Source organism: Pelodiscus sinensis, chromosome 13 (genome assembly GCF_052426305.1).
Source record: "Pelodiscus sinensis isolate ZL-2025 chromosome 13, ASM5242630v1, whole genome shotgun sequence".
NCBI lineage: Eukaryota > Metazoa > Chordata > Testudines > Trionychidae > Pelodiscus > Pelodiscus sinensis.
The window spans coordinates 23,076,492-23,093,204 of NC_143064.1; the positions used below are offsets into that span (position 1 = coordinate 23,076,492).

The 16,713-nt window shown below is 43.4% G+C and overlaps 1 protein-coding gene across 7 annotated transcripts in view; it reads left to right on the forward strand.

Moving 5' to 3' along the window:
- The first annotated feature begins 1,004 nt into the window (after window positions 1–1,004).
- Window positions 1,005–16,713, forward strand: part of ATRX (ATRX chromatin remodeler) — a 203,891-nt gene continuing 188,182 nt past the window's right edge. For 3 of the 7 annotated variants that reach the window (XM_006136187.5, XM_006136189.5, XM_006136188.5), the window contains exon 1: window positions 1,006–1,174. In XM_006136187.5, the coding sequence (XP_006136249.2) occupies window positions 1,155–1,174 (20 nt within the window). In that variant the 5' untranslated portion in view covers window positions 1,006–1,154. Of the gene's footprint in view, window positions 1,175–3,032; window positions 3,133–16,713 lie in introns of all 7 variants that reach the window. The other 4 variants (XM_075940896.2, XM_075940897.2, XM_006136190.5 and 1 more) reach the window with 3 other exon arrangements.

Below are 16,713 nucleotides of genomic sequence, written 5' to 3' on the forward strand. Positions count from 1 at the left end.
ATAGGATTATAATTCAAAATTATCTGGTCAAACTGGAGACATGATCTGAAATAAATAGGATGAAATGCAATAAGGACAAATGCAAAGTAGTCCACTTGAAAAGGAACAATCGGCTGTTCAGATACAAAATAGGAAATTACTACTTACGAAGGAGTACTCCAGGAAGGGATCGGGGTATCATAGTGGATCACAAGCTATATATGAGTCAACAGTGCAACACTTGTGAAAAGAAACAGCTAAATATGATTCAGCAGTGTAACACTTTTTTAAAAAAAAAGTAAGTGGACATCATTCTAGGATGCATTAGCAAAAACATTGTAAGCAAGACACAAGAAGTAATCCTTCTGTGCTGATTAAGTCTGAACTGGAGTATTGTGTCCAGTTCCGGGCACCACATTTCAGGAAAGATGTGGTCAAATTAGAAAAAGTCAGAGAAAAGTCACAAAAGTGACTGAAGATCTAGAAAACATGATTTATGGGGAAAGATTAAAAATATATGATTTGTTTAGTGTGGAAAAGAGAAGACTGAGAGTGGATGTGATAATGGTTTCAGTGCTGAGTCTTAGAGCTCATATTAAGGCCCCTTGTCTGGGGCTTAAGCCTTGGGCTTAAGCTTTGCCTTCTCTCCCGCATGTTCCCAGGATGCTGATGCTCTAGCTTCAGTCCCTTTTCCTGGGGTTGTCATGGTGCAATGAAGTTTGAGACCCATTGTTATCTTGATAAATGCCTGAGGTGGCAGCTGCCACTTGCTCTTTGCTTCCCTGAATGAGACATCTTACCAGTGTAGATGCCAAGCGAACAAAGTGAGGAAGCTTCCTTCCCCTTTTCATGGACAACGTCATACCATAATATGCTGACGTCAAAGCCTTACGGGTGACGTAACCATGCATCCAGCCAATCGTAGCTCTGGAGATGACGTAAACGACCTTAGCAACAGGCCCGGTGCAAGTGGGCCAATTAGAAAATCGATGGGGGGTGGCAGGCAGCCAATGGGACACGGCGAGGGAGGAAGGCGGCAGGAGGGAGGCCGTCTCCCTCATTTTTCCCTCTGACAAGATGGCGGCGGCGCTGGCGATGGCGGCACTAACGGCTTTGTGTCCCTTCCGCGCCTGAGCTCGGTTCCGGCTTGGCCGGGGGCACCGAGCGGCGGCGAGATGACCGCAGAGCCCATGAGGTACGGCCCGGGACACTCGGCTGGCAGGCTCGGAGCAGCCCGCGCTGAGGAGTGGCAGCTGGGGATACTTTCCTCCCCCCCTAAGACGAGGGGCGGCTGCTCCCCTCTGCGGGCGGTCCCGGTGGAGGGGGAGGCCGGGGAAGGGATTGGCAGAGAAGGCCGCGGGGGCTGACTAAGGCGTTGCGGGGGTAAAGGCCGGGAAGGGGGTGGGACTGGCGGGAGGGAGGTTAAGTGCGGCCTCGCTGTTGCCTCTGTGTGTGCGGGGCTTAAACCCGGCTGGGCTGAGGGGGAGGGGCCCGCGGACGCTTACGTTCCTCTTGCCGGTGTGCTGGGGCCGGTGCTGCGGCCTGGTCCCTCTGCCACAATCCCACCGTAGCGGGCACGTTGGAGGGGAGGGGAGGGGAGCGGGGCTTCGTCTCTATTCTTTCCTTGGCTGGAGCAGGTAGCGGGGCGCTGCCCTCCCCTTATCGCCCCAATCCCTGGATAGTGTTTTTGCGTCAGCGAATGTTTTGGTGCCATAGTGGTCCTGCCTCCTCTTCCCCCTCTCCCGCACCCGACGTGTTTATCTCAGTGTGAAAGTCCCTTTCTCCTTACTGTCCCTCCACCGTAAAGGGTGTGTTTTTACATCACGGTTTGTGTGCCTGACTCCAGGAGAGCTGATCTTCACTCAAGGGATTCACTTTAAGCATCTTGGTCTATAAGCAGACTTTTCTGTAGCTTGCAGACTGCACCCTCCTGAGAGTGGAGGCTTTTTGTAGATTTTGCTTTCTAGGACCTGCTCTGCTCTACTGTGTAAAATTCCTTTACTTTGCTCCATACAGCAAACTGTGCTTTGCCATACCACAAATCAGCTTCAATGTTGACAGACAGATGCTATATTTTACCATTAATACATAATTAGTTTTATGCACTCTCCGACATACAGACATTTCAGGGGAGTGTGAGCAAACAGCATTGTCCAGAAACTGCACAGCACTCTGAATGCTTAAAATGCGATATGAATAATAAATGATTCTCAGTTAAGCATCATGAATGTTGACTAGCTTCGTTTGCAAAATCAAAACAAAATTTTAAATAAAAGTAGCATCACCTTTATCCTGTATTAAGATCCTTCTAATTATGATTCCTAAACAATTGGAGTTGTTTACATGGATTTTTTTTGTCCATAGTTCCAACTCTTTTTGACATGTGTGCAGTGGGTAGTAATTAACAGTATGGCATCCTGCTAGTGAAGTTTGGATTAAATTACATTTCTGTTTGTTTTGTTTTTTGATCAAAGCAAGAGGGGGCTGAATTTTTTCCCGTCTGAGTAGTTGTTTCTATTATACCATAACATTCCAGAAGAGTTTCTATCAATACTGATAGGAATGGTAGTTTTCTTCCCAAAGGTGTTCCCTGCCCTGAAAGCTTTCTAATTTCTTGGTTAGCTGTGCTTGAAGTAGGGATGTGACCTGGTTAACTGCTTCACTGGTGGGGGCTAGAGTGTCTCCTCTCCCGCCAGGGGGAGGAGGCTGCTCCAGCTCTGCAGGGTCTGGGGTGCTCCAGCCCAGCCAGAGCAGCCCCAGTTTGTGCCTGGTGGGTAGACTGCAGCAGCCCTTTCCCAATGCCTTTCGTCAGTTAACCATTATGTTTAACTGGCTAACCAATTAATTGGGATATTATATCCTAGCTTGAAGGGCTGTAGCAGTGTTAACAGAAATATTAACAGAGGAAACATCAAGAAAGTTTAACCAAATCCAGAAGCAAAAACTGCAATATGCAATAGTATAAAATATGATAGCCTTAAATAGATACACCATTACAAGGCCTATGTTGTGTATATATATTTTTTATTATAAATTAATTTATTATTTTACAGAATGAGCGATCTCCTCAGACCCCTCTCATCCTGTCCTCTTAGACACCTCCATGAGTCTTTGGAGATCATCACCCAAGTTTGGGTAACACTGGTTTGAAAAGTCAGTATGAAGTAGTGTAGTCACTGCAAGAAATTACAAAGGAACCTTATGAGCAATATGGTTTGGGTTGGGGTGGAGGTGATTTGGGATGGGATATGGTAACAAGGTTGCAGTTATGTTTTTGAAGAAATTACAGATTATTTTGTGCTGGTAGGATGGGTGAAAGATTGGTAGTTTTGGAATGATAATTTTAGTCCATAATGGCTGCTACTGACTTATTTCAAATTAGATTATTGCTGTTTTACATAATATGCATCATGTCATGCAGCAGCATCACTCATTCAAAATAAATGGATGCAAGTTGCATTAAAAAAGCAAAATGTGGTCAGGCTTTCCAACAAGATTTTAGGACAAATCTATCACCATATGGCACTGCACAAGGCAAATATTAAATGTATTAACTTAAAAGCTAAAGCAAAGTTGTTAGTTCTATTGAACTATGCGTTATCTGTAGCATCCATAAGGCTTTGAAAAAGGCCCCTTCACTAATCAGAAGATGGGAATGATCTGTTCGTGTATTTTCTAATTGCAGAAGTAAAATTGTAAAACCTCTCCTTCAAAGTTTTCTTTGTCTTCATATTTCTTTGCATTATGCATAGTAGAGATTGAAACATTGGGGGCCATGTCAGTAAGGTGTTTTGTTTGCTTTTTTGTTCCTCGCTTGTGTGTGGGCCCCCAACCTGAAAAATGTTCCCCACCTGTTATAATTCATACATTTGTTCTCCAGTACTTGTTTTTCTATTCTCAGGCTTGTTCTAATTAGTCTTCCTAGTTATCTTCTCAACTTGAGTTATCTGAAAACAGAAATGTTTACCCTTTAATAGAATAATGCAACATTCAGGAATACCCATTGCTGTTCTCAGATGGTTTAGACAATTTACTTTTATTGAGATGGTATCCAATCTTCTTTGAATAGAGAGTCTCTTAGTGAACTTTTGTTCACCTGGTCTCCATTTCCCTTTTATGAGCAATTAGTGTCTCTAGAGACTCTTTTCTGGTGTTTGCTTTCCTGACTCAATATACTCTGAGGGCATGTCCCCAAATGTCCTAAAGTTTGCTGGGTATCTTTTGATTAAACTCCTGTGTATTATAAAATTAATTCTTACCAAATGAGAGGTTAATCAAGTAACAAGTTAATGATATAATACTGTAGAATGGGGCATCATCTTTATAAAACTTTGATAGTGTGCAATTTTTAGGGCATCTCTGGCTTGAATTTTTAAGTTGCTACCACAGTAAACTTAATTTAAATTGACCTGCTCATTGAGTCACAGATGTAAGCAAACACTGTCTTGAAATTGCTTAATTAGCATAAACTTTTGAAATCATTTACAAAAATAACAAGGAGTCTGGTGGCACTGTAAAGACTAACAAATTTATTAGAGTGCTCTAATACCGTAACAATTTTGTTAGTCTTTAATGTGCCACTGGACTTCTTTTTGTTTTTGTTTTTGCTGAAACTGATTAACAGATATCTCTCTGAAATTTAATGGTTTTTATTATTATCTCTACTATATATCTGAGAGAATTTGTCTGTGTGTCTGTTCAAGAACTTCTAAACAGTAAGAGCTAGGACCGCCAAATTTGTCATACCTTAAAGCAGGGTAAGAGCTTGGTTGGGTCAGAAAATGGAATATACTTGGAATAGGATTGCTTTTCATAAAACCATACAGAAAAAAGACAATCACCAGTCAAATGAAAGGGAATAGCTGGGGGTATGCTACCTACCCCAGTCCAGGACTGCCTCAGCCCTGAACATCCTAACCCAAGGTGCACTTTGGGGGGAGGAACTCTTTCCCTTCCCCCCCCCTCCCATTCCCTGATATGTACAGGAACATTGCTGGCTGTCCCCTTTTGTCAGGGAACGAGGGAAAAGTGCACAGTTTCCTGCGTTCCTCGCTTGGCTGAGGAGCACAAGGTGCTGATGAACCTAGACCCCTGGCTGTGGCTACTGATGTTGAAGCGGCCGTGGAGAAGCGCTTCTTACCTGACCCCAAGTTTCTGTGGTGAGAGAGGGCAGGGATAGTTCTCTCTCCCTCGGACACCCTGCATTCTGAACTAGGGATGTGAAGGACTAGTGGACTATCCGATAAGCAAATGCTTGTCAGATAGTTGACAGGCTAGTCAGCTAGTCCCGTCCCGTTCCCCTCCCCGTTTGCTATCTCTATCAGAAAGATTCAGCAACGGGTGGGGAAGGAGGGGCTACTTAAAAGCTGCAGCACCACATGGAGCCTGGGGCTAGACCCTGAGCGCCACGTGGAAATGCTGCATGCACCCCCAGGCTGCATGCAGCATTTCAAAGTGGCAGTGCTATGTGGAGCCCGGGATCAGCTGTGGACTCCCCTGCTGAACATGGGCTCTATGTGGGCTGCCACTTTGAAACACCACGTGGAGCCTGACTCTGGGCTCCCCGCGGCATTTCAAAGTGGAAACATCGCATAGAGCCCCGTGTCAGCTGGGAGTCCCCAGCTGATCCCGGGCTCTATGGGGCACTGCTGCTTTTAAATGCCGTGAGGAGCCTGAAACCGGGCTCCCTGGAGCATTTCAATGCCCAGGGCTAGCAGGGGAGTCCCTAGCTGATCCTGGGCTCCTCACGGTGCTTGTGTGTTTTCAAGTGTAACAACAGCCCTAAGGTTGTTCAAAAGCGGAAGTGCCCTATCAACTAATTGAATAGTCAATGCAAAATACGTTGACTAGTCAATTACTCGCAATTTATTATCTCCAGGTCCTTCCCCAAAGCAATGATTCAAATGAAGTGTGTACATTTTCATTTTATTTACCAACAGCCAAAAATATATTGAGTTGAGGACACCAGCAACACTGAGTAAATCTTCCAGTATCTTTAACATAAAAAGTATGTTTTATATAGGATGGTTTGATTATTTTAAAATGAATTTTGGAAAACTATGTGTATACTGTGCTATGTGTTAAGTACTTATTTTGTTCACTTGCGCTCTGACTGGGTATCAGAAAATGAGTAAAATACTTGTTCACATTGTCTGCTTTTGTGTCCATCTGTCAGACCATAACCTTGACACGTTTTATGGGAGAGTACCCTACTTTCTTCCCTTTTGATGGGGACCTCTGAATTGGGGTAAGGCTCTAGACATTTTTCCTTCTGAGTATAGTTTATCTTCAGTGTTTCTCTTCAGTGTAAGTGGTTTCCCTGCATGAGCATGAGAAAGTTCTGTGACAACTGTATGGAAGTAATGGTCTCATTAAAAAAGATTTATAAAGGTTAGAGAAAAAATCAATAATGATGCATAAAGTCCAGTTTGAAACTGCAAACCTTAACTAGGTAGCCTCATTACAATTTTACTTACAGTGAAATAGGAATACTTTCAATTTTTTTTTTCAAGGACCTGTCTGCAATTCTTACACAGGGAACATTGTAAAGACATAACTTCAGGGTCTCTTTCACTTTTCTTCTCTTCCACACTCTCCCCTTTCACTTTATTACTTTGACTCCTTTTTTATGATTCACTTATCAAACTGGGTAAACTTCAGAGTTGTTACATAAATATTCTCTGGGGGGGGGGAAGTCATCACCATCTTTTATGGCAGAATAATTGTATATTTTAAAGTCATACATTCTAACATTCACTGGTCTTGTTTAAACAGATTTGAGAGGTTTTGTTTTATTTTATTCTGCCTTTCTTTTTCATGTATTTATTTGGAAGGTGTATTGTGCCATAATAGATTTTTCAGAACTCATTTGCATCTTCTTTGTCTCCTGTGTGAATGTTTTAACCAAAGGAGTTAATTTTGAAAAGTTCATTTTCAACCCCTTAAAGCTATATTTCCCTACGTCATCTTATTAGAATCCCAGTTGTAGATGCAGAATCCATCATATGGTAATTGACTTTACCATTTAATTGACATTTTTGGAAGTGAACATGTTTAATAGTTGTAAGTATTCTGGACAGACATTGATCACTAGTTTATATGGGCTTCATTCACATCAGTGACTTTTGAGGTGGGGGAAAAAAAACATTCTTGTTACTGGTCACATCCAGTTCCCCAGAATTTTAATTGTGTGAAATGGCAGTGTGGTAGCCATTTTGGTTCTAGGACATGAAAGAAACAAGGCAGGTAAGTTAGTATCTTTTATTGGACCAACTTCTGTTGGTAAGAGACACAGTTTTGAGCTACACAGTGCTTTTCTTCAGATCAAAGATTCAGGTTGAACCTTTCTAGTCCCGCATCCTTGGGACTTGACCAGTGCCAAACAGAGAATTTGCCAAACCACATGAGGTTTATTGTCTCGCAGCATTATGAACCCGTTCACTGCTCACTTGGCTCTTAGAAGACATTTAGAGGTAAATTAGAGCTAAATAACATCACAGCACACTGAGAGCCAGGGCTGATGACTGGTAAACAAACTTTATGGGAGAAACTTGGCAACACCCTTGGTAAGTGGACATCTGGGTAACTAAAATCATGCTGGACCAGAGAGTGCTGGATTAGAGAGGTTCAATCTGTACACTCTCATCTACCTTGCCTCTCCTTTATGTAAACTGGCAGTTACAGAGGATTGGAGAGTAAAGTGATTTAGTATTCCTGTTTAAAACAATTTGCCCAAAATCTAACTGCAATTAAAAAAAAAATCTGCATGATTTTTAGAATCATTAAAGTGCTACTTAAATTGTTATCATTGAGTCCTTGTATTATGCTGCAAGTTGCCATTTTACCTTTTAAACTGGAAAGTGATAATTACTTAACATTTTGCCATTGCCTAAATAAAATAATGAAGAACACAAACATTGCTTTCAAAAATATGTTCTTAAAAGAGTTTTAATTTAAAAACAGATCCTAAACTTTTGACTGTCAGGAACCATTCAAAATTGTTACGTGTGGATAAGCTAAAAAGAGTGGGGTTCCAAAGAGGAATGGGGAAGCAATTTGTTCATGAAAAAGAAGGGTAAATAGAAATTTATAATTACAACACGGTTCCAGTTGCTGAAAATAATTTAATTATGAGGTCCATACCTGCATTTTGAAGATATGTGAAGAAAGTAATTATAAATAATACATTTTGGAAGTAACAGATTAATAGTTTGTGGTTTTTAAAGCATTTCCCATGTAAGGATCTGAGAATTTTTGGAGCATATCTATATCAGGAGGTTTTTTTTACTCATTTATCTTAGTCAAGGTATACTCTAAATGCGTGTAAGGCACGAACATGTTTTATGACCGTAGTGTATTTTAACTTTCTCTGTGTATGCTAAAGTTTTAAAACATGCAAGTTACATCCTAGATCCGTGGTTTTCAAACTGTGGGTTGCGATGCAGTTCTGGGCTGTGGAATCTCAGGCACTGGGTCTCATTGCTGCAGAGGGATCAGGTGACCAGTGGGTGTGTTGCCTGTCCTGACATTGCAGACTGTTAAAAACATATCCTAAACCTTTGGCTCTTTGGCCTCAGAAGCATGTGGTAGCAGGCCTGGCTCCTAGATAGGAGAAAGGAGAGCACTCAGACCCTGCACTGAGCACTAGCTCCACATTCCCACTGGCTGGGAACCTGTTGCTAGTTGCTTCTGGGGCTCAGCATGGTCTGCAGTGCCAGGAGAGGCAGGAAACCTGCCTTAGCATGTCTGCTGCACCATTGACTGGGAGGCAAGGTAAGCCTCTCTTGCCTTAACTCTGTCCTCCACACTTCTCCAAAGCTGGATCCCTTCCTATAGCCAGAGCTCTCATGCTCAGCTCCACCATGGAGCTCACACTCTAATCAAATCATGCTGGGTTATGGGCATCAACAAATTTCTTCAGCTGGGTCATGAGAAAAAGTTTGAAAATACTGTTCTAGACTATCCTTACAGAATTAAGACTTAGAACACAACTGTGAATGCATGTCACTAGCAAATACATTGTAGGGAACAGTGCTACATGGCATAGGAATAGACTAAGTTTTAATGGTCTATTCTGTTTCTGATTTCCATGGGTCTGATTCTCCCCTTCCATACTCACCTGCTTATTGAGGTCAGTTGGGGATTGGAATGATTCTGTATAACTTTCTCAAAGATAAATTTATTGAAAATTATCTGCAATAAACTGGGCCTAAAATTTTGGTTTGTAATCCTGGTACCTTTTTAAAGCTACATTTGAACCTTCTTAATCTGGGTGTCCATGATCTGGGAACACCTGTGGTTCGAAACCCAGCATAGCTGAATTACCAGTGACAGCTCCCTGCTGCAGTGGGAGGAAGCACTAGGTCTTGCAGGCTTGATCCAGGCAAGCTGCAGGCTAGATCTGGCCCATAGGCTCTCCCTGGCAGGGGGAGGAGAATGCAGCTCTGCATGCTGCCACTCCCCCTCATTCATCTAGGAGAAGAACAGTGCAGTGAAGCATTTATCTGGTGTCTTTCCCTCACCGCTTCCATTGGCCATGAATCACCTGGGAGTGGTATGGTGGGCGGGGAATGGAGCACTAGGAGCCTCATGCCCTGACTCTGCACCCCATTCCCTTAATTCACTCTCCCTTCCAAATTCCCACTCCATATCATAGAATAATAGGACTGGAAGGGACCTCGAGAGGTCATCGAGTCCAGCCCCCCGCCCTCAAGGCAGGATCAAGCTCCGTCTACACCATCCCTGTCAGATGTCTATCTAACCTGTTCTTAAATATCTCCAGAGAGGGAGATTCCACCACCTCCCTTGGCAATTTATTCCAATATTTGACCACCCTGACAGTTAGGAATTTTTTCCTAATGTCCAATCTAAACCTCCCCTGCTGCACTTTAAGCCCATTACTCCTTGTCCTGTCCTCAGAAACCAAGAGGAACAAATTTTCGCCTTCCTCCTTGTGACACCCTTTTAGATATTTGAAAACCGCTATCATGTCCCCCCTTAATCTTCTTTTTTCCAAACTAAACAAGCCCAGTTCATGAAGCCTGGCTTCATAGGTCATGTTCTCTAGACCTTTAATCATTCTTGTCGCTCTTCTCTGTACCCTTTCCAATTTCTCCACATCTTTCTTGAAATGTGGCGCCCAGAACTGGACACAGTACTCCAGCTGAGGCCTAACTAGTGCAGAGTAGAGCGGCAGAATGACTTCACGAGTTTTGCTTACAACACACCTGTTGATACAACCTAGAATCATATTTGCTTTTTTTGCAACAGCATCACACTGTTGACTCATATTCAACTTGTGGTCCACTATGACCCCTAGATCCCTTTCCGCCATGCTCCTTCCTAGACAGTCGCTTCCCATCTTGTATGTATGGAACTGATTGTTCCTTCCTAAGTGGAGCACTTTGCATTTCTCTTTATTAAACCTCATCCTGTTTACCTCTGACCATTTCTCTAACTTGCTAAGGTCATTTTGAATTATGTCCCTATTCTCCAAAGAAGTTGCAACCCCACCCAGTTTGGTATCATCTGCAAACTTAATAAGAGTACTCTCTATCCCAATATCTACATGATTGATGAAGATATTGAACAGTACGGGTCCCAAAACAGACCCTTGAGGAACTCCACTTGTTATCCCTTTCCAGCAGGATTTAGAACCGTTAACAACAACTCTCTGACTACGGTTATCCAGCCAATTATGCACCCACCTTATCGTGGCCCTATCTAGGTTATATTTGCCTAGTTTATCAATAAGAATATCATGCGAGACCGTATCAAATGCCTTACTAAAGTCTAGGTATATGACATCCACCGCTTCTCCCTTATCCACAAGGCTCGTTATCTTATCAAAGAAAGCTATCAGATTAGTTTGACATGACTTGTTCTTCACAAACCCATGCTGGCTATTCCCTATCACTTTATTACTTTCCAAGTGTTTGCATACGATTTCCTTAATTACCTGCTCCAGTATCTTCCCTGGGACAGACGTTAAACTGACCGGTCTATAATTTCCTGGGTTGTTCTTATTCCCCTTTTTATAGATGGGCACAATATTTGCCCTTTTCCAGTCTTCTGGAATCTCCCCTGTCTGCCATGATTTTTCAAAGATCATAGCTAAAGGCTCAGATACCTCCTCTATCAGCTCCTTGAGTATCCTGGGATGCATTTCATCAGGACCTGGTGACTTGCTGACATCTAACTTTCCTAAGTGATTTTTAACTTGTTCTTTGTGTATCCTATCTTCTAAACTTACCCTCTCTCTGCTTGTATTCACTACGTTAGGCACACCTCCAGACTTCTCGGTGAAGACCGAAACAAAGAAGTCATTGAGCATCTCCGCCATTTCCAAGTTCCCTGTTATTGCTTCTCCCTCCTCGCTAAGCAGTGGGCCTACCCTGTCCTTGGTCTTCCTCTTGCTTTTAATGTATTTATAAAAGGTCTTCTTGTTTCCCTTTATGCCTGTAGCTAGTTTGATCTCATTTTGTGCCTTTGCCTTTCTAATCTTGCCCCTGCATTCCCGTGTTGCTTGCCTATATTCATCCTTTGTTAGTTGTCCTAGTTTCCATTTTTTATATGACTCCTTTTTAATTTTGAGATCATGGAAGATCTCCTTGTTAAGCCAAGCTGGTCTTTTGCCATATTTTCTATCTTTCCTACACAGCGGAATTGTTTGCTTTTGGGCCTTTAACAACGTCCCTTTGAAATACTTCCAACTCTCCTCAGTTGTTTTTCCCTTCAGTCTTGCTTCCCATGGGACCTTACCTACAAGTTCTCTGAGCTTATCAAAATCTGCCTTCCTGAAATCCATAACCTCAATTGTGCTGGTCTCCCTTCTACCTTTCCTTAAGATCAGGGGTCTCCAAACTTTTCAGCCCGAGGGCCGCATTAACTATCAAACAGCAGTTCGGGGGCCGACTACACACTTGAGGTCCAAATAAAAAACAATCAAAACATGGATGTTGTTTTTAATTATTTATTTAATATTATTTTATTCAGTTATTATTTAATAACACATTCATATACTACACATGAACACCTGTATTAGTGTGAATGGTGAAATTGTTTCCTGGATGCCAAAATAGCAGACATTTCTGGCTTTAGATTTGTTGTCCCTAACATCAACAGTGACCTGAGATTATCATCGGACAAGTTTGTTCTCAAATTGTTCTTCACGTATTTCATTCTTGAAAATGTTTGTTCACACAGGTATGTTGTTCCAAAGATTGAAAGGTACCTTGATGCAAAAGTTTTGACATTAGGAAAGTCTTCCTTGGGCAAAAACTGGTAAAAACCCACCAGTCCTATTTTGAACTTGTCCCTAAGGAGGTCATTTGCTTGCAACTCAATGACTTCCAGCTGCAGTTCATCTGGGCAACTGGCCACATCTGCTTCAAATGGGTTTTGAAACAATCTCACTTCTTCTGCCTTTGAATCCAAAAAGGTCTCCACGGGCCGGATGAGAGGGCCTCGCGGGCCGCATCCGGCCCCCGGGCCGTAGTTTGGAGACCCCTGCTTAAGATCATGAACTCTATTATTTCGTGATCACTGTCCCCTATACTGTCTTCCACTTTCAAGTTCTCAACTAGTTCCTCCCTATTTGTTAAAACCAAATCCAGAACAGCTTTTCCTCTGGTAGCTTTTTCAACCTTCTGAAACAGAAAGTTGTCTCCAATGCAGTCCAGAAACTTATTGGATAGCCTGTGCCTCGCTGTGTTAGTTTCCCAACATATGTCTGGATAGTTGAAGTCCCCCATCACCACCAAATCTTGGGCTTTGGATAGTTTTGTTAATTGTTTAAAAAAGGCCTCATCCACCTCTTCCACCTGGCTAGGTGGCCTGTAGTAGACTCCTAGCATGATATCACCCTCGTTTTTTACCCCTTTTAGCTTAACCCAGAGACTCTCTACACGGCTATCTCCTACGTTCATCTCCACTTCAGTCCAAGTGTGTACATTTTTAATATACAAGGCAACCCCTCCTCCCTTTTTTCCCTGTCTGTCCTTCCTGAGCAAGCCGTACCCTTCCATACCAATATTCCAATCATGCGTCCCATCCCACCAGGTTTCTGTAATACCAATGATATCATAGTTGTATTTATTGGTTAGCAATTCCAGTTCTTCCTGCTTATTACCCATACTTCTCGCATTTGTATATAGGCATCTAAGATACTGATTTGATCTTGCCTCCCTGTTGTGCCCTGACCCTCCTTTCTCCTTGCCATTATAGGCCGTAGTCCCCCCCATTTCCAACCCATCTCCCAGTCCCGCACATTCAGCACTTACCTGTGGGCTTTGCTCACCTGCTCCCGACAAACCTAGTTTAAAGCCCTCCTCACAAGGTTAGCCAGTCTGTGTCCAAACAAGGCCTTCCCGCTCCTGGAAAGGTGAACTCCATCTCCGCCAAGCAGTCCTTCCTGGAAGAGCACCCCGTGATCAAGGAAGCCGAATCCCTCCTGGCGACACCATCGTCGCAGCCAGGCATTCACCTCCAGGATGCACCTCTCTCTGCCCGGGCCCCTACCTTTGACAGGAAGGATAGAAGAGAATACCACCTGCGCTCCAAACTCCTTCACCCGTACTCCCAAAGCCCTGTAGTCACACTTGATCCGCTCAGTGTCACACCTGGCAGTATCATTTGTGCCCACGTGGATGAGTAGCATGGGGTAGTAGTCAGAGGGCCGGATAATCCTCGACAATGCCTCCGTAACATCTTGGATACGGGCCCCTGGCAGACAGCATACCTCTCGATGAGCTGTCAGGGTGACAGATGGGTGCCTCCGTTCCCCTCAGAAGAGAGTCTCCAACCACCACTACTCTACGTTTCCTCCTTGCAGTGGTGGCAGGAGACTGCTCAACCTTGGTGGTGCAAGGCCTGGTCTCCTCCACTGTGGGGGGTGACTCCTTGTCTCCTGCTGAAAGTAAAGTGTAACGGTTATGTAACAACACAGTGGGAGGGTTAGGCGCAGGGGTGGAACACTGCCTGCTGCCGGAAGTAACCAGCTCCAGTGCTCACCCTGCACCACTGCCTCCTCCATAAGTGGCTGGTCAACAGTCCCACATCCTAGGACAGTGACCTCCATGGACTCCACAGGAATACTGTCCAGGAATTCCTCATGGCTTCGAATGCTCCTCAGCCTGGCCACCTCCTCCTGTAGCTCTCCCACCTGCTGCCTGAGAGATTCCACCAGCAGGCACCTTTCACAACGGTTGTCTCCCCCAGCCTGGAGATCACTCAGTGGGAATTGCAAGCCACAAATACAGCAAGACCACACCAGGACCTGGGTAGAGGCATCCATGCTCAGGTTCTCTGTCTGGATAGAGGCACAGGTGGAGGAGACAGGAGAAGTACTGGCACAAGTGCTACGGGTCTTCATCACCATCAGTCACTCCCTCTGCTCAGCTCCCTCTTCCACTCTCCTGTCTGCAGTCCCCTGTCCGCTTCGCTCCCCTGGTCGCACTGCTCTGGCTTTTTAAAGCCTGCTTGCCTAGGTCAGGCCTGCCCCCTTCTGAGTCACACAGGGGAAGGCTGAGCCTGAGGCTAATCAGAGGCAATCAAGGGAACAATGGCAGGCTCTCAGTCCCAACTGCCACAGAAGCTGAAACTGAAACTGCTAGCACTCCCTGGAATCAGACTCAATTCACACTTCAAACTGTAAAATTCAAACAGTCAGGCACACACACACACACTCACACCACAGCGTGTACTCTCACCGGGTAGCCTCTTCGGCGGTGGGGTCGCTTTGCTCTCCCTCTTCAACTCCCCTGTCTGCAGTCCCCTGTCCGCTTCGCTCCTGTGCTCCTGCACCCTCCCAGATCTCACACTTCCAGCACACTCCTGCACCCTCCTTCTCTCCCAGATCCCCCCCACCCCAGTGAGCTCCTACTGGAGTGCGAGTGGAGTGTGGTGTCTCTCATTTTGTTTTGAAGGGTTTATTTTTATTCTCATTTGTGTGTGGCCTCCAACTGATTTTTCTGTGGGTCAGTGGCCCCAATCCCAAAAAGGTACCTCACCCCAACATACAGCATTATTACCTCCACAGCATTCCAGCATCATGTAATATACTGTCATCGTGGCCAATAAGCGTCAACTTAAAACCCAAAGTGATGTTGGAGCAGCTAAGCGATGTCACAAAACGCTTACAAAACAGGAGAAGATGGGTTTACTCAAGAAGCTAGATGCTGGTGCATCAGTGAAGTTTTGCGGTGTTGGTTCATCTACTGTCTACGATCTCAAAAAGAACAACTATTCAATTTTTATGCAGGAAGGGAGTCAAAAAAAAAAGGCATGGAAAACATAGAACAATGAAAGAAAGGAAAAGTGTTGATCTTGATACAGCACTAATTGAGTGGTTTCAGCTACGATGAAGTGAAGGACTTAGCATCTCCGGTCCATTGATTATGGAACAAGCAAAAATATTCTATACACCGCTTCATCTTCCTTTTGCATGTGAGTATTTCTAAGGGTGGCTTCACAAATTCAAGAAAAGGCATGGTATCACTCTCTACAGTGTGGCTGGGAAAGACTCTCTGACAATCAAGAAGCAGCTGAAAAAGTTTATACAAGAATTTTCAAAATTAGTAGTGGATGAAAAACTATGTCCCGAACAAGTGTATAATGCAGATGAAATGGCATTATATTGGAGATGCACGCTCAGGAAAAGGTTGGGTACTGAAGATAATACATATAGTGGAATGAAGGAATTGAAGGAAGAAATGGCTGTTTTAGGTTGCTCAAATGCAGCTGGAACACATAAGATAAAGTTGCTGGTGATCAGAAAAAGCTTGTATCCAAGAGCATTCAGTGGCATTAAAGTGTTTCCTGTGAAATACCAAGCAAGCAAAAATGGTTGGATCTCTGGACAAATATTAACAGATTGGTTTGAAAAAATTTGTGCCACAAGCTCGTCAACATTGCAGTAGTTTAGGGATGGACCCAAATTGCAAGATTTTACTTACTTTGGTCAATTGTTCAGCCTACCCCTAAGCAGACACTTTAGTGAAAGATAATGTTTTTGTGTTTTTCTATGTCCTTCCTGAACTTCAGTATTTCAGCCCCAGGATCAAGCTATATTACATTCCCTGAAGTGCAGATATCGGTTGGAGTTTTTGCGTAAATTCTTGGGTGACATAAATGGTAATAAATCAGAGAATGAAATTTTTAAGAAATATAAATTGAAGGATGTAATCTGGGGGCTTGCTTGTGCCTGGGACGGTATTCCAAGATCCATTTTGAAGAAAGCATGGCATAAGCTTTGGCCATTATTAGTATTAGAAGACGAAGTAACAGTGAAAAGGCTGACTTTACAGGGTTCTCTATCTTACATGAGGAACGGCTGGTGACTGAGTTGGTTAAATATGCGAAAAACATTACTAACTGACTTAAAAGTATTACATGCAGAAAATATTAAGAAATGGCTTGATGTTGACAAAGATACTCCTATTGTCCATTTTGCTGATGAGGACATTTTGGAAATGGTAAAGAATAAGGATAAAGATGAAAATGACAGTGAAGATGAAGACCACTTGATGACTGAAGAAAGAACTTCATGAATGAATCAAACTTACACTCATCTAATAGCTGGGCCTTGAGCAATGCAACTTTATAAGTGAACAGCAGATTATGAATCTTTACATAATTCAAAATCTGTTAAGTGAAAAACCAAAATGTATGAAACGAGCATGGTTAATGGAAATGTTCAGTCAATTATATTTTTGAAACATTTGAAGTGACGAATAG